The 27,573-nt window shown below is 42.8% G+C and overlaps 3 protein-coding genes across 3 annotated transcripts; 2 read left to right on the top strand and 1 right to left on the bottom strand.

Annotated features, from left to right (window-relative positions):
* Window positions 1-10,707: 10,707 nt before the first annotated feature.
* On the top strand, window positions 10,708-17,267 carry Hfe (homeostatic iron regulator). The gene is made up of 6 exons (XM_048428070.3): window positions 10,708-11,071; window positions 13,652-13,915; window positions 14,116-14,415; window positions 15,536-15,811; window positions 15,930-16,040; window positions 16,653-17,267. The coding sequence occupies exons 1-6, from the start codon at window positions 10,999-11,001 to the stop codon at window positions 16,694-16,696; spliced, it is 1,068 nt and encodes a 355-aa protein (XP_048284027.2). The 5' UTR covers window positions 10,708-10,998; the 3' UTR covers window positions 16,697-17,267.
* Window positions 17,268-21,879: 4,612 nt separating this feature from the next.
* On the top strand, window positions 21,880-22,666 carry LOC125396247 (histone H4). Its single transcript, XM_048428094.3, has one exon. It carries the CDS (start codon window positions 21,959-21,961, stop codon window positions 22,268-22,270), a length of 312 nt encoding a protein of 103 aa, XP_048284051.1. The 5' UTR covers window positions 21,880-21,958; the 3' UTR covers window positions 22,271-22,666.
* A 289-nt stretch (window positions 22,667-22,955) lies between these two features.
* On the bottom strand, window positions 22,956-27,459 carry H1-6 (H1.6 linker histone, cluster member). The gene has a single exon (XM_048428077.3). The coding sequence runs from the start codon at window positions 24,492-24,494 to the stop codon at window positions 23,874-23,876; it is 621 nt and encodes a 206-aa protein (XP_048284034.2). The 5' UTR covers window positions 24,495-27,459; the 3' UTR covers window positions 22,956-23,873.
* Window positions 27,460-27,573: the final 114 nt, after the last annotated feature.

The following is a 27,573-nucleotide window of genomic DNA, read 5'->3' as shown; positions in this document are numbered from 1 at the left end:
GACAGATAGAGTGGAGTGGGTGTCACTGCTCTTCTCTCTAATGTGGTATCCATGAGTAAGTCTTTTTTTCTCCTTCTTCTCCTCCTCCTCCTCCTCCTTCTTCTTCTTTTCTTCCTTTTGTTTTTCCTACTACTACTTGAAGTTTTGCTTGTTTTTTGTTTTTTCGAGACAGGGTTTTTTTGTACAGCCCTGGTTGTCCTGGAACTCGCTTTGTAGACCAGGCTGGCCTCCAGCTCCCAAAGATCTACCTGCCTCTGCCTCCTAAGTGCTGGGATTAAAGCAGTATGCCACCACAGCCTGACTCACTACTTGTATTTTTTTTTTTTTTACTCCAATGTGGAAGGGTGATGGCCTAGTTTATTAAGGCTTCAGGGTCCAGGCTCTGACCTTAATAACTCTGACGACATCCTCACAAGATCATAGGAACCTGAAATAATAATCAAATAACATTTAATTAAACACTAACCAATGGGTTGTATTCATATTTCAACTTGGAAAAGGTACCTATGTCCTAATCAGGAGTTTAATGTGTGAAAGTGAGTTCCCTTTGTGCTTGCCATTGATGAGGTAGAGAATCAGAACCAGACACTTTACAGTTTCTTTAATGGATCACCTCACCTATGATAAGCTGCCCTAACTCTTCCAGGAACCTGGAACTGGATTTTCCTTTTAGAGACTGGGGCATCTGTTCTTATATAAAGTTGTTTGATGTTTCTCTTCACTCCTTCGTGAGTATTCCCTGACCACTCTCTGGTCAGTCAGTCTGGTTCCAGTAAGGGCTAAGTTCCTGGTTTGAGGCAGCTTTCTTCTCATTGTGTGACCACATGATGTTCTCAATTGCAATTGTGAAGCAGCAAGGTATCTGGAAGTTGTCTGACGTTATAGACTCTCAAAACCCTCCCTCGATGATGTTCTGCCTCCGGCAAGGCTGTACCACCTCTCCATATGGGACTATCAAAGGAAAACCAAGTTCAAATACCAGAACCTATTGGGGAGGGGTGTTCTCATTCAAACTACCACCACATGATCAGCTTGCAGAACATAGTTTTAGCTGAGCATAAAGGACGGGACACCTTAAGAGGACATTCCTATAACAATCTGCTCCAGACAGTACCTGCTCTACTTAGTGTTTCACAGTCACACTTCTCGGAGTATGGTGTGTTATGGCGCAAAGACCTGTCATTCTTCCCTTGTGTTTCTATGATGCAGGCAAGGAAGGCCTGGACTAGAACCAGAGAGGGAGTAGCTTACTGCGGAGGGAATATATCAATGTTGGGTGAACGTGGCCATCTCCAAAGAAAATCAGGTAGTTAATGGTGAAGGCTATGTGGTTTCCTTACCTTCTCTGTGAGGTAGGAATCAGGTGAGCTAAAGCTGGTTGATAGTGACTCTAGGGTCCCTCACCTATGCAGAGAGATAGAAGGAGGGTCCCAGAAACCAGCATGCTAGTGAGTGTGGAAATATATCAAAGTGTGTTCCTGATAAGCCCTAAACACTTTCAGTTTGGGGTCTTTATGTGACCCCACAGAGCTGTTTCCATAGTTACTTTAGCAGGCATCTTTTTCTTTGAGGAAGTTAGTCAAATCAGTCAGGAGACATGATATGTGAACGTGTTAATGACAAATGCCGAGTCCCCAATAATGTATCAGTGGCACATTGAGAAATCAAAGCACTTCCACTTCGTGTCATTTAACCAAGATCAAGGCCACATTGGAATTCTCTATGTCACGCTTCGTGTGGCTTTCGGCCTTGCTATGTGTTGGATAAGTCTGAACCTGTGCCTGCCTGAAGGCTGTCTTCTGAATCTCTCCCTGTGTCTGTGTCTTTTCTCTAAGGGTTTTGCCCTCGCTTTTATTGAACAACACAGAAAGCATCATGTGGGGGAAGGAATGCAATGCATTATAAAAATCTTTATCAGAGTTTTACTAGCTCCAACTGGTTCCCCAACTGAACTGGTAGCAAACTGAATGGCAAATATTGTTTATTAAGTAATATCTGTGTGTTTCATTCAAGATTTATGGTAGATAGATATTCATTTTATAAGACCATTTTCAGCCAGCCTATTTTCCGTTTCTAGCAAATGATCATGATAATCCACATACATAATGTAATAGGGCTCCCAGACCTTAGCACACCTGACTCCACCACGGAAATGCCATTCAGGCTGCAAAGCTCAACACATAGACAGTATCACCTGCCAAAACTAAAGCAAAGACCTAATCCATCAAAGTCCATAGTTCTGGGAAAGTCTCTAACGCATTAACTTTGTTTTTTTGACTTCTGTAATTCTGCTTCTGGCTAACTGTTCTTGTTAAGTGAAGTATGTCAATCCAGGTCATGGTTGTTGTGCTTAAAAGCTCACCCTTCAAAAGGCTCAGTGCTGCACTGAGATCCCAAGCACCCAGTGTAGTCACCAGCAAGCTAATGAAGACAGCACATCACTCTTGGGTCAGCGCCATGGAAGAGTACATAATTTAACATTATACCTATGCATTAGCTTAGGTTGTAAAAGTTGACTCCATGGAAAATCCAAGGCAAGCAAAGTTGTTTGTTGCATTGTTCTCTTAAAGGCAGGTTAAGCAGACTAAGTTACCATAGGGAAGTGATCATAGGGCAAATTATCAATTTTGGCTGTGGGGGTCCAGCAAAAATTCCATTCTCTTAGGCTACAAGAGATATTTTCATGTTATTGCATCATCATGATGGAAAAGAGGCAACACAGCCTCACTCTTTCTGCAGAAACAGCTTCTGGATGCCCAAGCCCGAAAACAGTGTCTAGGCTCTTAGCTCCAGTCGCCTTAAAGGAATGAAGCTCACTGTGGCCGCTGACTGTTCAGCAAGTACATTATAAAATATTCTTGATCTTCCAGACACACCCACCAGTTCCTGCCGGAACACCATCAGTGGAAGAGCACACACGTATGCTCGCCCTACCAGCAGATTCCCTTAGTCTCCCTCTGCCACTCTTCACTCACACGTCCAGGAAAAGTTTTAATAAGTTCTATGGATATCTTTGGTTGAAAACTTCCATAAAAGCTGTGCTTGCCTGCATGTTTACTGAAGTTGTGTCCTAGGGTGAGTGTGGTCATTGAGTGTGTTGTTGTAGTGATGTATTTCTATGGAAATAACTCTTGTCTTCAGAGAGAATGAACTCTTTCCAGACTTGCCTCCAAGTTAATAATCAGCCTTGAGATTATTTAAGACTGTGTACTTAACCTGTTATCTTATTGTGTACTCAGCTTATTTTAGTTTAATCTGCCTTTAAGAGATCAAAGGAACAAACCTTACTGCACCTTGATTTCCAATGTAATTAACTATTGTAACCTAAGCCAAATACATAGATTTAATCTTTTGTTATGCATTTTTCCCAGAATAGCGTGTGTGTGTGTGTGTGTGTGTTATCATTTACTGAAAAGAGCCAACAGTTTGAAAGTAGTCTTAATCCAAATATCTCATAATTGTTGGAAGCAACATATAAATACAAGTTACTAACATCTGCATGCTTTTGAGTGCTGCTCTGAGTCATTGGCAATAAAGTCACTTTTGGAAAACTCTGTTAAAGATCTCTAAAAGGAATCCCTTGTTTCTCTCACATACCATGTTTTCTGTCTGGTCCAGTAAGTACAGAGGGAAGCACCTTGCTAGTCAAAGGCACAGATACAATCAGGTACACACACACACACACACACACACACACACACACACACACACCACGTATAATAGCTAGGCACCAGGGACAGATTAGATACAAACAACTAACAACCAACAGGCCAATAACCACAGGTTACAAGTGGTTGAAATAGGGAGACAAGTGGAGAATTCCAATTTGGGCTCGTTCTTGGTCAAACTAATTCAATAGGAAATACGTTTTTATTTCTTCTTTATTTTGTTTGTGTGTTTATTTCTTAAGGCATCATCAACACATTTGTTGTCCCCCACTGAAGTTTCTTCAATGCATTAACTGACTTGCATTGCTTCCAACTCCATACAATACAGAATTCCATTGCCTCAGTAAAGTAAAATGATCTGTCTACACCTCCTGGTGAGCCTTATGGATTATATGCTAGAAACTGAGTGGAAGCCACATTCTGTACTTCCTTCAGTAGTGCATAAAGATCCCTAGGCTTTTATCCCTGTCAGGAAGGCATTACTCAACTTTCCAACTTGCCAATACAAAATGAAATATTGCTTTATATTTCCTTGGTTACCATGTGTTTGGGGCTCTCCAGTATATCCATTTATGTTCATTTCTTTCATCAAGTTCTACGTTGAATCTCTGTTTTATATTTCTTCTTTTACAGAAATTTCTTTTATATTCAAGTTACTAAGCAATCCTTCTGTATGTTTTAACTTATTGTGTTTCTGTCATTGTGTTAACTATAAAACTTTATTCATAGGCTCTTTTACTGATCATAAATACTAATTTTGATGGTAGAAACTTCAATCCTGGCTGGTAAAGTCACTCAGTAGGTAAAGGTGCTTACTGGACAAGCCTGTCAATCGAGGTTTGTGGAATATCCCTTTACACTGTGTGAATATATATCATTATGATTGGTCTAATAAAGCTGACTGGCCAATAACATTAACAGGATAAAGTTAGGTGGGAGAGCCAAACTGAGAATGCTGGGAGGAAGAAGGGCAGAGCCGGAAGTCACAAGCCAGATGCAGAGCAAGTAGGACAGGTGCAAAAGGAGGCAGCAAGCAATGAAGCACATGACTAAGCCTAGGTAAGAAATATTGGTTGATTTAAATGTAAGAGTTGCTTATAATAATCCTGAGCTATTAACTGAGCATTTATGTGTGGTTACTTGGGAGCTACTTGCAGGACAGAAATTTCTGCCTACAAATGGCATCAGATGTCCAGGCCCACCTACATCCACATAAAGCCTGAGAAAGCTCCTAAAAAGGCTCTCAATGGTCTGGGCGGTGGTGGTGCACGCCTTTAATCCTAGCACTTGGGAGGCAGAGACAGGTGGATCTCTGTGAGTTCGAGGCCAGCCTGATCTACAAGAGCTAGTTCCAGGACAGGTTCAAAAGCTACAGAGAAACCCTGTCTCGAAAAACTAAAAAAAAAAAAAAAAAAAAAAAAAAATTCTAAATGCACAGAAACAGAGACAAACATGGTTTCCTAGCCTCGTGTCTCTCATGCTGACTGCAGTAATAAAACAAGAAGTCTCCTAGCAGCTGCCTGTGGGAAGAGCACTACCACCGTGCACTAAGCTACGCCTGTGGTGGCTGATATAGCACTTCAAGATTTGTCTCATGCTATCAAAAAATAATACATATATACAGTAAAGACAGATTCAGACCAAAAAAAAAAACCTCTAAATGGGTCATAGAGTGTGTTTAAAATTTTTTATAGGCTTTGGAGAGAGAAGAGAAAGGGTTTATAAAAAATAGTTTAAGATTAATAAAGTAAAGTCCTTTAAAGGGAGTAAAGTAATATAAAAAAGAAAAGTCATATAAAGGTTGGAAATACACTGGATACTGTAAATATTATGCTGTCTATATTTTTGGTTTCTATGAGATGCTGGATTAAAGTTGCTATCTTAAACCAACCTATATATTTAAAAAATATCTTGACTTCAAAATAAAAGTCAAAAGGTATGTTACTTTGAGGAAGAGGTGCTGCTTTTATTCCCACGGGTAATGAGAGAATGTAGGTGCTGTGGGAACTCCTTCAGTCAATAATTGTCTTTAAATTACTGACCCACTTTGGGTGTAGTCTCATGTACTAGAAATGCAGATGAAACACATGTGTGGGCCTCTTGGCTGCTGGATTTGGTTTTAGTTTCCAGCACAGGCAGAGGACTGTGGATGGCTACCCTTTTTGTGAGTTTATCCCTAAATAAATAAACCTTTGCTATACTCCATTCTGGGCTAATGTGGAACTCTTTTGTACATCAACAGCTGTAGATTCATTCAAGGTTAAAGATGATCAGTTTTGATCAAGGAAGACCCCATGAAATCCTGGCTACAGGAATAAAGATATAAACCTAGGAGGACTACAAGACATATATTTTACCTGTTCAAACATAAAACAAAAATCATCTTTGGCTGAGTTGTGTATAATGCACAGCATACACTTGTATTAACACAGATATGTATGGCACTTTTAAAAGTTTATGTGTCTTCACAACAAGGTACCAGACACCAATAAAAACAGATGGTCCAGATGGTCCAGTATCAAGAGCAACTCTAAGGCTACTGACTGAGATGATCCAGTCACACGCGTACTATAACCAAAACTTAACTATTGTCCTAAGCTTTCTCGGCGTCCAAATATTACCAGAGTCACCAAACAAAAGTAAACAGTCTAAATAACAATGGCCATATTCTGAAAATATTGGATATAAATGTTTGTTACCATTTAAGGGGGCAGTGGTTAGAAGTTGTTATTGGTAATGGTCAAAAAAACTAAACAGAGGTGATAAGATCACAAGAATCTCATTCTAAAAAGAAAAGGGAAGCATATAGAAATGATAGAATAAAAGGATAGATTATTGAATCTTATTTTAAACCAAAACAAACCCACTGGTCTTAAATATTTAACATTGGTACGGATTTTGGTATATTGATAAAAGTTTAAAGTTTATTTTGTTATAGCATATGTTTATTTCTACTTTTGTTTGGGGTATTGTGTTTATACAACTTATTTAAAAACATAATGTATAATTAATAAGCATAAATTCATGGTCAACAATAATAGTCAAACTTATAGTCATATTAGGTATGTTTTCAAGGTCATGCAAAGAATATGGCATTTCATATGTTTAATAACCTGACTTTTCATAACAGCAAGACACATCTGCTCCTGGCATCACCAATTTACTTCAGAGAAGATAATGGGTATCAAAGAAACTCCATCTGGAGTTTATATTCCTCATAGAAAATGCGAGCCTTTTGGATCAAAAGCTGACCTTGCCTGTAGGTGGAGGTTTCCTGTGCTGCAGCCTCTCCCACCTAATTACCCACAGCCTTAATATTAATTGCAAATGCTCAGCCAATAGCTCAGCTTATTACTAGATAATCCTTACATTTAAACTAACCCATATTTCTTATCTGTGTTTTTCCATGCAACCTGGTACCTTTTCTCAGCACAGCATGTCCATCTTGCTTCTCTCTGCATCTCTCGAGGCTCCTCTGAATACATGTTTCTTCATCCCAACATCCTTCGTTTTGTCACCCCGCCTATACTTCCTGCCTGGTTACCAGCCAACTAGTGTTTTATTAAACTGCTTCAAGTGACAAATCTTTAAAATGATTAGCAGATTATTCTACAGCATTTGCCTCAGATTCTGACAGTATACGTTCAAACTGGACCCTTAGGATGCAGAAGAAAGTGACATCCAACCTTTGCCAAGACTAGGTAGAACAATCCATCAAAATTCCCTGCTCCTCAGAAAAATCTGTCAGATATACTATGCCTATGGACCAAAGATGGATGCCCCAACATTACAGAAGAATTTAGGATGATTGTCCAGGCAGCCAGATGTCCCTTTTATTAGGTAAGATTTCACCCTTTAAGGGTCTTTGATGGAGATGAAGACTAGACAATCATAGTTAAAGTTTTCTTTAGTTCTAATAAAAGATAAGTTAGGTATAAAACTTTAGAGTCACAATGATAAAATAGATAATGGAATATTTTCCCTATTTTTGCCAAATACAAATGGACTAGAGGTTGTAACGGTAATTCTTAATTGATAACTGGTTTCCTTTTACATAATTTTCCTGTGTTGAAGTTAAAACCGTCCTTTTTAATTAGACAAAAAGGAGGAAATGTGTAATATTCCTTCACCCAACGTGAATATATGTCACTGTGGTTGGTTTAATAAAGAAGGTGACTGGTTATTAGCTATACAGGATAAAGTTAGTTGAGGGAGTCAAATTAAGAAGGCTGGGAGGAAGAAGGGCAGAGCCGGGAGTCACAATCCAGATGCAGAGGAACACAGGACTTATGGAAACGAGATGACAGTCAAGAACCATATTACAAAACATAAATAGGAAATAGGGGTTAATTTAAATGTAAGAGTTGGCTAGTAACAAGCCTGAGCAATTGACTGAGCATTTTATAATTCATATTAAGCCTCTGTGTGGTTACTTGGAAACTGCTTGCAGGTCAAGAACTTCTTGCCTACAGAGTTCGATCTCTGGGACCCACCTAGTGGAAGAAGAGAACTGACGCCTGCAGGTTGTCCTCTGATTGCCACAAGTTTGCCCAGTTGCCTACACACATAACTCACAGACAATAAATCAGTAAACACACAAATACACGTGTGTATGTGTGTGTGTGTGTGTGTGTGTGTGTGTGTGTGTGTGTGTGTGTGTAATTTTAAAAACTTTTATTCACCTCTATTTTACACTGCGGGTTTTGACATCTCATATTATGCATCAGGTTGGTTTTTATAACTTTGTCTCACTTCCCCATAAGTGTGTATTTGTGGGGTGGGCAGTTAGAGCATTTAGTACATATATAGTGAAATACTATTTGTGTTTTCATAAATAAAGCTTGCCTGAAGATCAGAACACACAACAGCCACACTAGTCAGCCATACAGGCCAGGCAGTGGTGGCACACACCTTTAATCCCAGCAGCCACACTAATTAGCCATAGAGGTGGTGGTGCACGGCTTACTCCCAGCACTAGAGAGGAATGTAAGACAGAAGGAGACAGGGCTCAATCTCCATCTGAGGATTCATGGAGGCAGGAACCCCCGTTTGGGGTCTGAGGTAGAGATAAGAGCCACTGACTGGCTGTTTTGCTTTTCTGATATCTAAATTGAACCCCAAATATCTGTCTCTGGGTTTTTATTATTCATGCATACATACATATGATTATGTGGGAGGTTAGGTAGATGTGTATCCATGTATCATGTATCCATGAAGGAAGATCATGTAAATACATCTATGTGTGAGAAAGGGGAGGATTATTAACAGGACCTCTGATGTTTATTTCTTATAGGATTGTACAGGTAACTGATAACAGATACTTCCCCCATGGGATATATTTCCCCATAGGATATCTCTCTGCTGCCGATGTAACTTTGTCAATACTTGTTCATTTCCTTGAGGTCCTAAGCATTAGTGGCAGATGAGAACAAGATGAAGGTGTTATAAGGACTTAAGAGCAAAATGCACGAGCATTTACAGGAGCTAGATAGATATCCATCACAATACCACAAGGGATGCAAATGCTTACATTCACCAAAACTTAGACAAGCTAGAAACTGACTTTACAAGACACAATGACACATTCTGAGGTCTAGTAGTCTCTCAAACCCATTCATTGAGAAACACGCTTTGATGACCCAAGCAACAAATAACCCAGACCCCTTCCCCCCAAAAATGAGTAAGTAAATTATCTGAAAGAACATTTCCCTAAACATTTCCAAATTGGCAATAAACAAGTGAAATAATGTTTATGTTACTGACTACCAAGGAGAAGAAAGCCCGAGACCTGAGGTACCATTTTTTACACGATGGGTAAGCTGGAGTTTTAAAGACGGACAACAGGAAGGGATGTAAGGAACCGGAGCTCTTGTACTCTGCTGATGGGAAGATGAAATGCTGTCTGCAGCTGCTGAAAAACAGCCACGCAGTTTATTAAAAGGTTTATAATGGTTACTACACAACCTCTACTCATGGTGTGTATGTAAGAGCAATGAGATAATAAGGAAATATTAAAATATATTCTGATATTCGTGACAATGTTATTTCCCAGAGTGGAAAATGGAGACATCTCACAAGTGCACAAGCCGAGGAGGGAATAAAATGTGGCGTTATGAATCCTAATTAGAGAATGAGATGGAGCAGGAAAGCATGTATGATAACATTGGGCAAAGCCACAGAAGTCTCTCTCTCTCTCTCTCTCTCTCTCTCTCTCTCTGTCTGTCTGTCTTTCTGTCTCTGTCTCTTACACACACACACACATACACACACACACACACACACACACACTAGCTACAGGAAGTATAGATCGATTTGTAGGGCACGTGCACGTCAGAATCAAAGGAAAGAAGATGAGTGGTTGTTCAGTCTTGGGGGTGGGGCAGGGTGTACGTAGGAATTTGAGAGGTAATGGCTAAAACTGAGAGATAGAAAATGTAAATATTCTATAATTGATTGAGAACGGCTGTTAACTTCATCAAATAAATTAAAACCCACTAACTTCTACATATTAGACACATGAGCTACATGACAATCAATCAAGAAAAAGAAGAAGAAAAAAAATAACCAAACCCTAGGTACCCATTTTCTCAACCTTATTTCAACGATCCACATTCGGTTAAGAGCCCTTCATTCCCTAATTTGATTTTCTTTTAGAATTACCAAAATTGGCATACCTAGAAAGGTACCACTTGCTAAATTTGTTAGATAATTTAAAGACTTTGAATAAATATGCATTCAGTGTATTAACATGATTGAAATGTCTAAGCCAGAATTTAGATAGCGAGTGGGAAAATGTTGAATGTTTAGATCTCAAATTTGTGAGATAAATTTTCTCAATTAGCAACATTTATAATGATTTAAGGGCGGAGACCGGGGATTGATTTGGAGTCTGCTGGGTCACTGAGTGTTTCACAAACAAGCGCCCTCAGCTTCAGGATTCAGAGTGCAAGTTCTGGATACTCACTTTTCTTTTTAATTTTAGCTTTTTTTCCTCTCTTTTTTCTTTTCTTTTCTTTTTTTCTTTCTTTTTTTTTTTTTTTTTTAAAGTCTCACTCTGTAGTCCGAGCTGGGCTGTAATTCACTATGTAGTCCAGGGTGGACTCGAACTCATATCAATCCGTCTGTCTCAGCCTCATGAATGCTGAGGTCACAGACTTGAACTACTGAGACTTAGGACTTGTTTCTTTCCACCAAAGGTCCCGGAAAGGGATTTCGCTTGCCAGGAAGTTTTATCTGAGAGGTTCGCAATCTCAGCAATGGCTTCGGGGTAACTTCTTGGATCCTCCACGTTTCCGGATTCTAGTGAAGACAGGTGGACCAGACTGGGGACATGGACCTATCAGCTGGGCTCTCTGTGCTGCTGCTGCTGCTGTGGTTCATGGCCCCGCAGGCGCGACCGCAGCGTAAGTGCGGGAGGGGAAAGCGGGGTGTGGGACACAAAACCGAAAGTGATTTTCTTGGTGCACGGAGTTGGTCACTGCAGAGTAACAATGCCTCCCTCCGCTGTCCCACTTCCAGTTCTCCACATGCAGACCCCCCAGGGGACATCTGCACCACTGCTAGCTTTTCTAGCTAGCTCAGGGCACTTTCCTCCCCTGCTCTGGCCGGGTGGGGTGTTGCCAGTCTAAGCAAAGGTGAGGAGCCACGTTGATAGAGCTGAGCCTGCGGTTTGTTGTAACTGTGAGTTGCGCTGTCCTACTTCGCCTACTCACCCGGGATCTGAAGTTTCTCACCAAGAGTGACTACAGTTGTCCCTTTGGCGGTTTCTCTTCCGAGGAGGAGAAAGACTCCTGTTTGCCCTGTGAGCGCTGGAGGTGCTGGGTGGCACCCCCCTGTATTACATTTTGGTGAGAGGAGGTGAAGGTCACTTGGAGTGGCAGGCACGGAGGACATTTCCTCTCGCTTGGAAATTGTTCTTTCATCTTGAAAGGTTGTTTTGGTGTTTTTTGTTTTTTTTTTTGTTTTTTTGTTTGTTTGTTTGTTTTTTTAACAAATGGGTGTAATAATGTAAACAAAGATTTCAGGGCAGAAGCCAGGGTTCTGGCAGCCCTTCCGGTTGACTGATAGCGACTTCCCAATTAAGAAGTCCAGCGATGACGGAACAGATCTATTCATTGTGGTCATATTGGGGAGATCAGTGGCCCAAAATGAGTCCATCTTCAAGGTCCTGACACGACACTTAGGTTTAACCAGAAAGCAAAAGATTCCTTTGGATGAACAGCTCTGCATCCTACAACGGAGTCCATACATTGTTCATTGTTAGGATACTATGCAACATTTTTTTCTGCCTTGGTGTGCTGCCTTGACGTCATAAGATAATTAATTACCCTCATGTGGGGGCAGGGTGGGTGTGTGGGGGCATTCCTGTCCTGAGGCTGTTATATTCCTGTATTACTTCAGGTTTGGGACAATAAGATCTTCGTGTCGTAAGACTTGGGAGCAGGTGAGATAGGCTAAGAAAAGAGCTCAGTAGGAGTCTGGTGACAGGAAGGCAGCTGAGAGCTAGGCTTCCACACCCTCTCACTCACTGAGGGTGAGGGGTCAGAGTCACTTTCTGGACACCTGCAGGACCAGAGCAATGGTTTTCAGCCTTCCTAATGTTGCTACGCTTAAATACCATTCCTCAGGTTGTAGTGACCCCCAGCCACAAAATCATCATCATCATCATCATCATCATCATCATCATCATCATTGCATCATTATTGTTTGTTTTTCTTTTTCGAAACAGACTTTCTCTGTGTAACTGTGCTCGCTGTCCTGGAACTCGCCCTTGTAGACCAGGCTGGAACTCACAGAGATGCGCCTGCCTCCACCTCCTGAGTGCTGGGATTAAAGGAGTGTGTCACGAACGCCCAGCCACAAAATTATTTTCATCGCTACTTCTTCACTATAATTTTGCTACTGCTATGAATCATGATGTAAACATCTGATAGGGAGAATATTTGCTATTCGATTCCTGTGAAAAGAGAGCTCGACCCCAAGGAGTCTTGGCCGCAGATTGAGAAGCACTCTGCTAGAGGCCCTTGTTCAGCTGGACTTTGCTGAATTGCAAATTAGCAAAAGATTAGCAGACTTTTTCTAAAGAATGCCAAAGTACTACTTAATACCCTTTAAAAACATTTGAATCTGTGATCCTTTTTGACTAATTATGTACTGGGAAGCAGCAGTTATTGCTAGTTCGCTGACTCTCAGCCTAGATCTTTCCTCAGACTGAAAAACAAACAAGCAAACAAACTTAAATCTGACCTTGCTTTATTTCCACACACACCCCTGCCGTGGGGGTGTCTCCCTATGTAGTTCAGGATGGCCTGGAATTCACCTGTGCACACCAGGATGGCCTCAAAGCTGAGACAATTCTCCTGCCTCAGTCTCCAGAATGTTAGGGTTAGAAGTGTGAGTGAGCCACCTACTCCAGGCCAACAAGCATTTGTGATGCGCTGACCCCATGCCAGGTGCCATTCTCAGTACTAAGATTGCAACCTTGATCAAGCCTGCTCTGGAACTGAGAGAAAGTGGGGAAAGCCCCACGGTGAGTCAGTTCCTTTTCCTGGAACCCCTTCTGTTTGCTGACAGGCTGTCCTGAGCTCAGTGTCAACACAGTCCCCAGTGTTTTTCGGCCAACATCTCCACACGGAAATGTACAGGCATGGAAGCAGAGAAAACTCACTACCTCCCACTCGTTAGGGCTTTCATCTTTACAAATCCAGCAGCACCTCCCTAGATTGGCCCCCCACAGTTGCAGAAACCAAAGGACTTTCCAGAACCTGGGTTCCCCACTCTACTCAAGTGGGGGACATCAAGATGGGCAGAGTAAAAGCAGAAGGCCAGAGCAGCTAGGGTTGTGCTGGGAAGGAAACTGTATCACTCCACAAGGAGGCCTCGCTCAGCTCCTAGCGGGCAGGGGCTGACGCAGGGCTACGGAACCTCTGCCTCCTGATCCTGCTTGCTGCCCATTCTGAAAGCCGGCTTGCTTACTTCCCCAGGGTCCCATTCTCTATACTACTTCTTCATGGGTGCCTCTGAGCCAGACCTTGGGCTGCCCTTGTTTGAGGCTCTGGGCTATGTGGACGACCAACTCTTCGTGTCCTACAATCACGAGAGTCGCCGTGCGGAGCCCCGGGCCCCGTGGGTCTTGGATCAAACCTCAAGCCAGCTGTGGCTGCAGCTGAGTCAGAGCCTGAAAGGCTGGGAATATATGTTCATTGTGGACTTCTGGACTATCATAGACAACTATAACCACAGTAAAGGTATGTGAAGAGGGGAGTCACCCCACCATGGCAGTCAGAACGAGATCAGCCCTGTTTTGCTACCTTGGGGATACATCTTGAAGTAGACACCGGTGGGTGTGAGACCCTGGGGAAGGGCACAGAAGAGGGTGACAGTTGTCTGTCCCCATCATTCCATACTTGGGGAGGGTGGGGACAAAACCTCCCTTCTTTGTTTTCAGTCACTAAGGTGGGAGTGGTGTCCGAGTCCCACATCCTGCAGGTGATCCTGGGCTGTGAGGTGCATGAAGACAACACTGCCAGCAGCTTCTGGAAGTATGGGTACGATGGGCAAGACCACCTCGAATTCTGCCCCAAGACGCTGGAGTGGAGAGCGGCAGAGCCAGGGGCCTGGGCCACCAAGGTGGAGTGGACAGAGCACAATCTCGGGGCCAGGAAGAACAAGGACTACCTGGAGAGGGACTGTCCTGAGCTCCTGAAACAGTTCCTGGAGTTGGGGAGAGGGTTTCTGGGGCAGCAAGGTATGAGGACCGATACCCGGGCCCCACGCTCTTGAGTGGGAGTGGAGGGGAATTCAAGGTCCCAGGTCAAGGTTTCGGTCACCCCCGAGTTTTGAAAGTACTTTCTCCATCTCATACTTTCTCAATCCTAAGATTTCCATATTCCCATTTTCTTCATGTCATTTATCTTTCTTTAGACAAGATCTCTCACTCTGTAGCCCAGACGAACTAATTCAATATGTAACCCAGCCTGGGCTCAGACTCGAAGAAAAGCCCTGTCTCAACGTTCCATGTTCTAGGATTGCAATCATAACCCACACCTGGCCTATGCCAGCCTGACTTTTCATTGTCATCATTGTTGTTTATCTGTTTGTTGTTGTTTTGGTTCTTTAGATAGATACTGTCCCTCACTGTAGTCTAGACTGGCTTAGATAGTCTCCCGCACTGTAGTCTAGACTGGGCTACATCTCACTATTTAGGCCAGACTAGCCACAGACGCAGCAATTTTCCTGCCTCAGCTTCCCAAGTCCTTGATTTACAAAGCGTGAACCACCATTTAGGATGGAGGTTTCAATTCATACTCAGGTGTATAACACAACTATGAACACAAACTTAGTTTCTTCACGCATGTGGCTTAAAAGGGAGCATCAGTACCCTTCCCCTGACGTAGCCACAAAGCCTGTGTATATTTACTATGTTTTTAAGAATACAGAAACGTCAGTTATCAGATGAAAATACCAAATAAGGCAACCCATCTGAGCAGCAAAATCCTTAAGGAGTTAAAGATTATTCCCCAAAACTAGCCAGTCTCATTGATGGCTCCCTACTTACAAAGGCCCTTTCCTACAAGAATGCTTAGTAGGCTGAAGCAGATGTACTGGGGGTCCAAGCCTAATGTGTGTCACAGAAAGAAATGTCGCCTGCCTGGTCAGAGGGCTTGGGCAGCTGCCGGTGTTAAACAGGGGAGCAGACAGAAGCATCTGTTCTCAGTGTGGCACTTCAGTAGCATCAGTTTTTGAAGCCGTTGTCAGGATACCAAGCATCTCCTCCAGCTGGCTTTTCTGAGAAGAGTGTGCTTTTCCTACCCACAATCCTCCTGCCCAGGGTAAAAGATGCCCCTCTTCTTCCTCTCTCCCTCAAGTGCCTCCTTTGGTGAAGGTGACTCGTCACTGGACCTCTGCCGGGGCCTTTCTAAGGTGCCGGGCTCTGAACTTCTCCCCCCAGAATATCACTATGAGGTGGCTGAAGGACGGCCAGCCTCTGGATGCCATGGCCATCAACCCCGAGGATGTGCTGCCTAATGGGGATGGCACCTATCAAAGCCAGGTGACCGTGGCTGTGGCCCCTGGGGACGAGACAAGGTTCACCTGTCAAGTGGACCATCCAGGCTTCGACCGGCCCCTCACTGTCTCCTGGGGTAAGGATGGGCATGCAGGGCAGAGATCATCTGTTGTAGAGATGATCGCCTGAGAGACAAGTCTGCTCTGGGCTGGTATGTGGCAGTCGTGGGCATGAATTTGCATTTGCCGTTTTAGAGCCCTTGCCGTCTCCGGCCATGGTTATTGGAGTCATCAGTGGAGTCGCCATTTTTGTCCTCTTCCTGGTTGGGGCTTTGTTTCTGATCTTAAGGAAAAGGAAGGCTTCGGGTGAGTAGGGGCGCGGGGGAAGTGTCATGGTACCTCTTCCTCCAGGACGCATACTTCTGTGGAAAATGAGACTTCTCTGGGAAGCCAGCCCTCTCTATGTTCTTTGCTTTGAGAGTTCCAGAATGTCTCTGGGGATGTTTTGTGTTGTTTTGTTTTTCCCAGATTGGAAGTTCCTAACTCAGGGAAAACCTTCTAGGCACCTACGATTTTGCAGATGTTATTTAAGGTAGAGTCAGGGAGTCGAGGTTGAGAAAGCCACTAGGTGAGTCTCAGAATCCAAATCTACCGTGGAATGGAACTTATGACCAGTAGATGCAGCTAAAGAGGACCCCAGAGAATGAAAAGATTTAGGATGTCACTCTAAGAAATGCTCACATTACACCCAGAAAGGCCATGGAAAACAGCTGTGATAGTTTGTGACCCTAATCTCAACAAAAGGATTGCCAGGAGTTGAAGGGTTGTGAGACTCTCTCTTAGAACACACACACACACACACACACACACACACACACACACACAGGACAACAATGCTGAGTAAGAGAGTGTGTATTACTGGGCCTTGTCCCCTACTTTGTGTGTACCTCATTCACCAATTTCCCATCCCGACTCCAGCTGAAGAAACCATGGGTGACTATGTCTTAGCGGAGTGTGAATGACCTGCAGCCTGCAGTCCCATGAAGCGAGGAGACTCAGCCGAAAACCTGGAGGAAGCACACTTGCTCCGTTCTAGAACACAGTTGGACCTAATACACAGAAACGGCCTGAGGTACTCTGCTCGTAGCTTTCCCTGTTCACTTTCTGAAGATGATTCCCCCAGTCAAGTCTTTGAGTTCCCGAACAACGCTCCAGATGCACCCTCTGTCTCCAGAAGTGGTCTCATGAATCTCCAGCAGCTTTCTCCATCCATCTGGATTCCATGTGTGTACTTCTTAAAAGGGCTCTCTAAATCTGAGGATACACAGTTCCTTTTCACGTCTGAAGAAGCTCTGAATCTTCATCCTGGAATGCACACTCATACTTGTGCCAGAATTTTGCGCGTGTGTCCTGGAATCAAGATCAACTGTCTGTTGAGCGTGTCCACCTGTTACCTAGTGATTCCTCTGTCACCAAGCCCTGACTTCTCTGACGCCAGAGTCTTCTGTGGGTCCTCAATACAGCTGTGAAGGCTACACACTGTACAACCCAAGGAGGCTCCCTCTGAGAAAATACAGATGTCTGTGTGCATAATGATTGTGGTGTGTTTGTATTTACAAAGGTGTTGAACAGGTTTTCAGAGATTCCTATCAGATGCATATGTGATACGAGGCATGTGAAGTACCCTCTCTCCGTGTCCTGATAGGAGACATCATGGGTGATTATAGTAATAAATTGTGCTTCGCACTTGTGAAGAAGAGCTCGAAATTATACTCTGATCACCTGCTAAACATAAACACCGCTTGGAAGTCCTAATGTTTTTATGCAGTAGAAATTATTATCTGTGCCAACATCCCTTTTCTTTAGTTTTTCACTTTAGAAAGTGAAGAATACAGTAGCTCACAGCTCTCCAGAGACAGGCAGGCAGCCGTAAGAGTGCCTTCCTGGCTCTTTGATGCTCCCCGTGGACTGGAATGGTTACATGAAGTGAGTGGAGAACAAAGATGACTCTTTTCTTCTCTCCTGCAGTTTCTTTTCCTTGAGGTTGACCCACAAGATGAGAAATAGCTTCCAGTTCTCCAACCCTCAGCTACCGTTTCAGTCTCCTGTGTCCTCTGGTCTCTGGCTTTAGTTCAGTTTAAATCTTAGCTAATCTGTCTGGTGTCCTTGAAGCGGAGGCCTCTGGAATCAGAACCTTCAATTGACTGTCCTGGCAGCCAAAAATATGTCAATCTGTCTCATCTTAAGAAAGTAAAATGGAAGCTGGCAGGTGTCCTGGAGAATGCCAGGAGTTACTGGGGTCCTGCTGCTCATTCCTAGTTATGCACATTTTAAAAAAAAAAAATGTGATCTAACTAGACAACTTAGAAATTGCTAGATTGCAGAACAAAGGGTCATCGGTTCATTTTTCAAAGTTAAGCCTTGTGTTTGTCTCGTGTTTGTATAAGTACACATATGCCTTCACGTGTGTGTTCATATATGTGAACATGTGTGTGGGCACATGTCTGCATCCAGAAGACATGTGTTCAGTGTCCCCCAGTTTACACATTTGCCCACATGACTGCTAGATATTCAATCTTAAAGACCAAGTGCCCCAGGCCAACAGCTACAGTTTTTTTTAATGAAGACTGAATTTAAGCAGGGACTTCAGCTTTTTGTTGCTGTTGTTGTTGTTTTGTTTGTTTTGTTTCTGTTTTTTTACCTTTGTCTTATTTTCTGTTCGTAAAAGCTAGGTATAAGAAAACAGCAGAATCTGATAGATAAACTTAGAGCTATTATTTCCTCAGTGTGTTACAAACTCTTCTAGCATCTGGTATATTGCCTCGGTATCATGCCCAAAATAATGTGCAACTAATAAACTCATGATTTGGTAAATATGCCATTTTTTATTTTGTACTACACAGCTTTATTGATATTCTTGCCCATTTTATGGATGTAGTTAACTCATATCAGTTTAAGAACTTTAATATCACTTCTAATTCTGGCTTTTTTTTGTTTGATTTGGCTTAATTTTTTCTTAAATTGGACACCACATAATCCAGAATAGCATCAAACTCCTTCTGTGGCTCAGGCTTGCCTTAAACTACACCTACTGTAATATGGGTACAGTCATGCACTTTTTCTTCGTGTTTTATAGAATACTTTTCCCTTACCCCACACTGTGATAGCTAGCTACATACTTTTCCTTTGATATAAGGACATTATCATCTGAGTTGCGGGTACGTGTTTATCTGCAAGCTAGGCTGAAACACAGTGTGATTTATTCTCTCTGAATACCCCTTTGTACATAACAGAATGCCATGAGGGAAATGTTAAGTAAAAAATGCTATAATAATTAGACTGCTGCACGAATGATGTATTTGCATTTTGATGTGTTTCTTAGGGTCGTTTCTGCCTTTTTCATAAAATTTTAGGGGCTGCATTTGAAAAATTAAGACTTCCAGTCCCAAATCTCCCATCTTCCTCCACCTCTGGTTAAATGTTTACCTACCGTGGTAGGTTGGAGGAAGGCTGACACCTGGCGGTTAATTTCAGTACATCACAGCTGGTTGTCAAGAAGTTAAGGACAAGGACATATCCCTAAGGTAAAGTGCTGGATTAGGGCTGATGGAAGCAGCAACTCCTGTCCAGAACAACACCAGGTATGTTAGGCACAATTGTAATCCCAGCACCTGGGATGTGGTTGCAGGGACATCAGGGTTCAGCATAGTCTCCGCAATACTGTGAGTTGGAGACCACAAGAAACTTTCTTAAAAGAACAAATAGCAAGGTGTGTCTGTCTCTGTGTGTTTGTCTGTGTTTCTGTGTCTGTGTAGAAGATATTTTTAAAGAGAAAGTACATGAAAATTATAGGACACAGGATTATGACTAGATACTGGGAAGACTGGTATAGTGAACAGAAGGCAAACAGGAAGCCCAGTGATCTTCTAAGTGCCTTCCACAGTGACTGGCGCCTGCTGGGAGGTCCACCCTAGAAGCACTTCCTCTCAAGTGCTGCACTGAGAAAAGAGAGGTTGCTCTTTCCAGTCTCTCAGTACTGCTCTGCTGCAACACCAGGGCACATTTCAAACTGAAATCTTGCACGTGCACTGCCAAATTTTGTCATAATGCTACCTTTATTTTTTTTTTAATTTAATGATGACTGTTAGGCCACTCTGAACAGCTTTAAGCATGAAAGGAGTGTGGACAGACAGACGCCTGAAATTTCAAAGCTTCCTGAGCGTTTTAGAACATAGCTTGTTTGTGCTTTCATTACTAACCCCAGCTCTTTCGCATACAGAACACTGATGCACTGTCTCAGGACTCAGGCAGCCAGTTTTTAGAAATCATGGGTGCTTTGGCATATGCATCCATTTAGATATTACTGGACATCGCCTGGTCATGCATGCTGATGGCTCAGGCCTGCTGTTTCTTAACTGTCCAATGTAGAGTGAGGGAAAAAAAAAATGGTGTTTTGAGGAAAAGCTTCTCTGCTCGCCTCCCCATTTTCCTGAATAGGAATTTGCAGTGTGAGTAACATCTTTTCAGGAACAAAGGTTTCCTAAAAATCATTCATTTTCTGTAGTGAAAATCAAACCAAGCAAGTACTCCCCCACTCCCCCGAGGCTTTGTCAAATTAACATTCTATGTAACTACATAAATACTAGAGGCTAGGCTGTTCTCACTGCTACCTCCTCTGGAGAGTTCTATGAGGAAGGGCTTTTTGGCAACATTAGCTTTTATTTCAATGTTATGAGAATAAGAGCCTGGAGATGAGTCAGTTTGCTGTTTGAAATTTCTGGTTAACAGCTAGCAAATGACTGTGCTGGAATTTTAATCCAGCTCCCAACCGCTACAATACTTATCTCCAAGCCGAAAAAGCCCATGGTGGGACGCTGTTACCATTTCTTGCCAAATTACAGAAGGTACTGCCAGTGCTACCTGGCAGCAGACCTCTGATGTCTCCCTCAGCAAGGAATAAATATGCTGTACCCTTTCTAAATTAACCAGAATCCTAGGAACTTATCAGAACTATTTCCATGTTTTAAAAATGTGTTTTAAATTCATACTTAGCTGGGGCTCCTGGTTTAAGGTGTTTGTAGTAGGGGTGGATAATAAGAAAGAGGAATTAAAGGCTCTTGATTTGGCCAGAAGGCTTTATCTAGTTTAGAAGTGTAATAACCATGATATTTAATTTCAGACTTTATTTTATTTTCTCTTCGTGATTATTTTGCCTGTACTTGTGGCACCCATGGAAATCAGGAAAGGGTGTCAGATTCCTGGACCTGGAGTTTTGGGAGGTTGTGAGCCTCCGTGTGGGTGCTGTGAACCAAACCTAGGACCTCTGGGAGAGTATCAAATCAAATACTCTTAATTTCTGAGCCATCTATCTTACCTCATTGTTAAAAATATTTGAAAGTCCAAAACCGACAATAAACCCACACACATAATGCTGCCTGCTCTTCTATCTTTTGAAAAATTGAGATTAGCCTTGTTCTGACATCCCTAATCTTATCACAGGCGTCACCATGTCCGTGTGGGCTTTGTAATGACCTTAATCAAGTATTAGCTCTGCACTGTAATTCCCAGATCTAGAAAATACGTCTTTTCAGAAACTGCGAAGGCCATGCTGTGGTTAATAAAGGTTGAAAGGGAAACAGAAACGGAACCAAGACGGATCGGAAGGACACAGCAGGTAAAAGACAACCGATACCATAGGTTTATCCTTTTGTTACAGTCTTTATTTTAAAAAGGGGGAGTGGGGGGAGAAGGCACTAGGTGTCTGACTCGAAATGGGGACTATGAAGTCTACAATTAGAAGGTTCAATTTGAGAGGCTTTTTTCCATGTTTTGTCTTCACAAAGTCGTCAGAAACAGGCTTAAACTTTACCAGTAAGGGGTGTTGTGGGCATATTTAATTCACCGTTTTGGATATTTTACGGGCGTCCGCACAAAGCAACCATCAACTAATTTAATAGTAAAATAAAAACAAACGTGAAATGGGGATATCTGCTTTGCGTAATATCCCCTACAAAGCTTTCATTTCGCGCAAAAATAATGAAAAACAAAATTGAATATTTTCCGCGAGATTGAAATCTGTACGTGATGACACAGCGCGGAAAATAGCTGGGGTTTTCTGGCCAATCAAAACCTTCAGATTGTAATGGCGCATCCTTTTTGCTCCACCCCCTTTCGAGGGCCTGATTCGAAAACCCCGCCTAACGCCTGTGGTTTTCAATCAGGTCCGCCAGAGGTCTATTTAAAGGGAAGCTTGGGCGCTGCGGCTTTATTCCGTTCGTTCAACCATGTCTGGTCGTGGTAAAGGAGGTAAAGGTCTTGGCAAAGGCGGCGCCAAGCGCCACCGCAAGGTCCTGCGCGACAACATCCAGGGCATCACCAAGCCCGCCATCCGCCGCCTGGCCCGCCGTGGCGGAGTCAAGCGCATCTCCGGCCTCATCTACGAGGAGACCCGCGGGGTGCTGAAGGTGTTCCTGGAGAACGTGATCCGCGACGCGGTCACCTACACGGAGCACGCCAAGCGCAAGACCGTCACCGCCATGGACGTGGTCTACGCGCTCAAGCGCCAGGGCCGCACCCTCTATGGCTTCGGTGGTTAAGCTTTGCTTCATTTATTCCTCTATCGCAAAAGGCCCTTTTCAGGGCCACCCACAAACTCAGCAAAGAGCTATTGCACGTCTTACGATCTTTAAGCAAATTCTGACTCGACAGACGGTGTTAGATAACCTTGTTAATCCATGTTTTTCGACATAGTTGTGTCAAGAGCAAGGCGATGTTTTTAAAGATGTAACCAGAAAGCCTATGTAGTGTAATTTAGTACTGAATACGTTAATTTAGCAGGCTTGGAATTAGAATCCCATCGTAACCTGAACTTTTGGGAATTGCTTGTCGTTGCGTGGCTGGGTAACGTTAATCTAAGAAGGGCAAGGGGCTTGTTCTACACAGAAGGTATTGAAAGTATTAAATGTTTAGCTATTATTCACTGTATACAATAAGGCCTGACTACATACTCTTTATTGGGAACGACTTTTTTATACACGAACAGTATAGTTGTCGAATGGCGTTTTATCGTTTTAAGTTCGTGTATGTTGCACGTTTGTACAGTTGCCAGCAGAGGGCGTCGGATTTCCCCGGAAGTTGCAGTTACAGGTAGTTGTGTTTTGGTATCCAAAGTCTGGTCTTCAAGAACAGCATGTGTATTTTACTAGGCAATCTCTCTAGTTTTACTAGAGATCTCTCTCCCCGCTATGGTCTTTTTGTCACTGCTCAAACCAAGGCCTAGAATAGATGAATATGAGTTTAATATTTGTGGCACTCTTTAATGCATAAAACTGCTAAATCACAAGTTTTAAAAACAGGATTTTTTTTTAAGTATTTCACACCAGACTGCCCCAGTACTGTTTTTGTTATGTCGAGCATTGAATTCAAGCCCCAACATTTCCCTAAAAGAACAGGGCTCCTTAATTTTTAATACTGCTCTTGTCAATCTCATGAAGCCTACATGTTATTTTCATAAAATATACAAAAGATTTCAACTGTAACTCTGTTAGACCAATAGTATTAAATCATTCTATAAAATGGAACAAAATTGATCTTTATTGATACATTGCAAAAACTTCCAATGTTCTTGAGACTGCTTGCTGCTCTTTTCCATTCATCTCCCACGAAATCCTAAAAGTTAAACTCAATTTAAACAAGTATAATCTTTAGCTTGACTCCCAATCATCTGGGCTCATAGTGGTGGTTTGACAGCCTGGACACTGATTAATGGTGAACTCATCTCTACTTTCTTCCTTGATATGGGGGCGTTTCTAGAATGAAATACGCCTATGATGACCTTTATGATAATGAGAAATTATCATAAAATACACGACCAAATCTGTAAATAGGTACCTCCAAACCTTTTAACTCTAGGGGCTAGAAGACCGATCCACATAAAGCGACTGTCTACCTCGTTAACTTTTTGTTTTGTTTTTTGAGACTGGGTTCTTTGTGGCTTTGGAGCCTGCCCTGGAACTTGCTCTGTAGACCAAGTTGGCCTCGAACTCACGGAATCTGCCTGCCTCCCGAGTGCTGGGATTAAAGGAATGAGCCACCACCGCCCGGCTTCATTAACTTTTGTTTAAAGTGTTTAGCCATTTTAAAAATTATGGAAGTGGCTCTTAAAAGAGCCTTTGGGTTTTTTAAAACTGACTTTGAAGCTCACTTCGCTGCTGCCTTCCTCAGGTCGGTCTTCTGCAGGCCCATCTTTGGCTTGCTACCATTAGGGTTGGCTGCCCTCGCTTTGGCAGGGCTTTTCCGCTGCTGCACACCCTTGGTGCCTTTGGTCTTTGGTTGGCCGGGGGATGCTTTTGTGGGCGTGGCCTTCGGCTTCTTGACAACCTTGGTCTTATTGCTCTTGGGGGATCTCGAGACCCTGGACAAGCCCAGCTTCTTCGCCTTGGCAGAAGCAGATTTCTTGACCTTACCCTTGACCTCAGGAGCAGCCTTCTTGCTGAGCTTGAAGGAGCCAGAGGCGCCGGTGCCCTTGGTCTGCACCAGGACCCCCTTATTCACAAGTCTCTTGAGGGCCAGCTTGATCCGGCTGTTGTTCTTCTCCACGTCATAGCCAGCCGCAGCCAGGGCTTTCTTCAGGGCAGCAAGGGACATTCCGGTCCGTTCCTGAGACGTCGAAAGGGCCTCGGGAATCAACTTGGAAACCGAGAAACCCCGGGGTTTGCGAGCAGCGGCCAGGCCAGGCTTCTTCCTTCGCCTCTTAGATGGAGGTTTCTCGGCAGGAATTGGGACAAGGCTACTTGAAGCAGCAGGAGCCGTTTCCGACATAATCAAGAATTAGTCAATAACTAACCCAGTAAGAAAAAGTAAAAGACCACCAACAGCGCAGGAGGGGGTAGGGCGGGGGGGGGCTTATATAGAGCAGGGCGCGCTGTGATTGGTGCATTCCCAGGCACCTCCCCCGCCCCTGGTGGAGGGGCGTTTGTGTTTCTTTTCCCCCCAAAAGTAGAAACTTTCATGTGTGCTCACTGCAGAATCACTCAGGTTGTGACACCAGATGGCCCACGGGGACTTGGATTCCACCTGACTTTTTACCTTTTATTGATAAATATTCCTGCATGCCAGAACTAGTGCGAAAAGCCCTTGATTATCAATCAAAATCATGAAGAAGAAGAAAACTTTCTCTTTTCTTTGAAAATTCAAAAGTAATTTTTGGTAGAAAATATATCCAATGTCTTCAGAGGGATCTTCTATATGTGTGGCTTCTAACTGGCGATTAAAATCAATTATTCAGGCCCGAAGTCTTACCGAAATACTTTATATATGTGACAGAAGTAACACAGGGATCTTAGTCATCTCACTGTAGAATCAGACGGTGTTCCTAGAATTATCTCAAAACTCCAGAGTGAGGCCTTCTTGAAGGGAGCAGAGCCTAATAAACGCTCCACAGAGCATGTGGCAGGCACTACTTCCCCTGAATCGTAAGAGGAACTGCTCAAACGCCATCATATACGTCTCACCAAGGGCATCTCTGTAGCCAAATCAACCAACCTCAAGGGTGTTTTTCAACGGAGTTTGCCTCTCCTTTCGCGAATTAAACACCACCAGGGGCCTACTCTCTCTGTCTTATCTACCCAGTTGAATAGGCATAGTGCCTGCCCCTTAATTATCTATAAAATTATAAAGCTGGAATGACAGTTTACAGTATCTTAAAGTGACTGGGCTGGTAGATGCGGCTGCTGGTGTGTTAGAGAAGTGTTCTTCTCAGAGCATCCATGGGGCACGTCTGGAGATAAGAGTGCCTACAATTGGGCTTTGTGGAAAATATGCCCAGAATTAAGGCAGCTGAGGCAGAAGGGAGGATTGCCATGAGATTGAGGCCACCATGGGCTAGAAGGGAAAGAGGGTCTAAGTTCAAAGCACGCATGGGCTGTAGAATAAGTTCCCAGATGGGAGACCCTGTCTCAAAATAAAAACCACACTGAAAAGAGTGGGAGTGTGTCTTAGTAATAAAGCATCTCTCTAGCATGTAGTAGATCCTAGGTCCAAAGTCCGGGACTGCAAGAGAATGTGTGTGTGTGAGAGAATTTATTGTGTGAGTATGTCTACACGTATATTTTGTGGTTTTGAAGTTACATTGCTCAATCGTCTTTAAAATTTAATAAAGCAGTTCAAAAATTAAGTAAAGTTTTATGAAGTGGTTACTCATTTCTCTTCAAGAATTTCCTTTGTGAATGAACTGACAGGGATGTTTATAGGATGCACCGTTCAGGCTTAGGGATGAGAGGTGAGCACGCACGGCTGTCCTCAGAGGTCACATATGTGTTGTCCTTAAGCAATTTGTGAGCCGTTGTGCTCCTCTTGTTAAAGATGGTTGTATTAAAACTTGACTCCCAAACAGTGAAAAGCAGAAATTACACCTTGAGGTCGGGGTGAATTATTCCTGTAATGGTTTGAAAGAAAATGGCCTCCAAAGGGAGGGGCACTAATAAGAGGTGTGGCTTTGTTGGAGTCAAGAGGCCTTATTGGAGGAAATATGTCACTGTGGGGGAGGGCTTTGAGGTCTCATATATGTTCAAGCCACACCCAGTGTCTCAGACCACTTCCTGTTGCTTGAAGGTCAAGCTGTGGGAATCTCAGCTCTTTCTCCAGCATCATGTCTGCCTGCATGCCACCAAGTCCCAAGATGACGATGATGGACTAAACCTCTGGAAATGTAAGCCACCACAATTAAATGTATTACTTTATAAGAGTTGCTATGGTTGTGGTGTCTCTTCACAACAATAGAAACCCTGACTAAGGCTGTCCCCTACCTGTATCTTCTGAATTTCCTGTCTTTCTATCTTTTATCACCAGAGCCCAGTTCCTCAACCCAAAGAAAACTCATTCGGGCTATTTGTGAAACTCTCCAGATGCTTGTGTGAAAAGTGTATTCTCTATTCCAAGAGTCATCAGAAGTTCATGAAAATTAAATATTATATTATTGTAGTATGTATCTAGGCTTTATATGTTTGAAATAAACATCATCACCATTACTGATAAGTGCTGAGTATATAATATTGGGACTCTAGCAGGAACCTTAGAATTTCAAAGGCAGTGTCTAGGGGGACAGTGTGGGGAAAGTCTACTTCTGAAATATTTCTGAACCAACACTTGAGGACAAGGCGTCAAATTTCTGAATGCAAGAGATAAAAAGTTTCTTCTTCCCCCTGACCTTCACACACATAGTCCAGAAAACAAGGGTATCTTAATAAAATGCCTAAATTCATATATTTTATTCTAGTATGTTTCCTGTGGGGGAAAAAAAGCTAAAAACAAAATAAAACAAAACTATCAATTAAAAGTTATGAGACTAATTTCCACCTTGCCAGTGTAGTGTGATCTTCCCTGTGAAAACAGGTCCGTCTCTCTGGGCGACTATAAATTTGATATCACTTTGGTCTCTCTGACCCTTTATCACAGACCTGCTTTCTGGACCACTAACTGTCAATGCTACACAGTCATCAAGCAGACCTTTACAGATTGGCAGCGCATATGAATCTATTGCTTTAAAGGTAACACGGAACCGACAAATGTAATGAGTTCTTAGATACTGTAATTGAAAATTCAGAAAAAGAACTTGGATTCATAGTTTGCTCCAGGCAACTGAAAATAACCATTAAAAAAATTATATATCACATATACCCAGACCTGTCCAGGCCTGTTTCTTTCAGGTGGTTGACCTAAGTTTTTCCTCTTAAGAAGAAAAAGGTTTATAAGTAAGAGATTTATAAATGAAGATTTACAATTTGCATGATCTATATTCCAAAAAATAGAGATGCAAATTAACTCAAAAATACAAAACTAGTTACATAGGTAGTGATTCATTCATAAATAAAATATCATACCTCCACATATAGTAATTTCT

Source organism: Myodes glareolus, chromosome 14 (genome assembly GCF_982192425.1).
Source record: "Myodes glareolus chromosome 14, mMyoGla1.1, whole genome shotgun sequence".
In the NCBI taxonomy this organism is placed as follows: Eukaryota; Metazoa; Chordata; class Mammalia; order Rodentia; family Cricetidae; genus Myodes; species Myodes glareolus.
The sequence above is the reverse complement of the archived record's forward strand: the minus strand, read 5'-3'. Positions and strand labels throughout refer to the sequence as shown.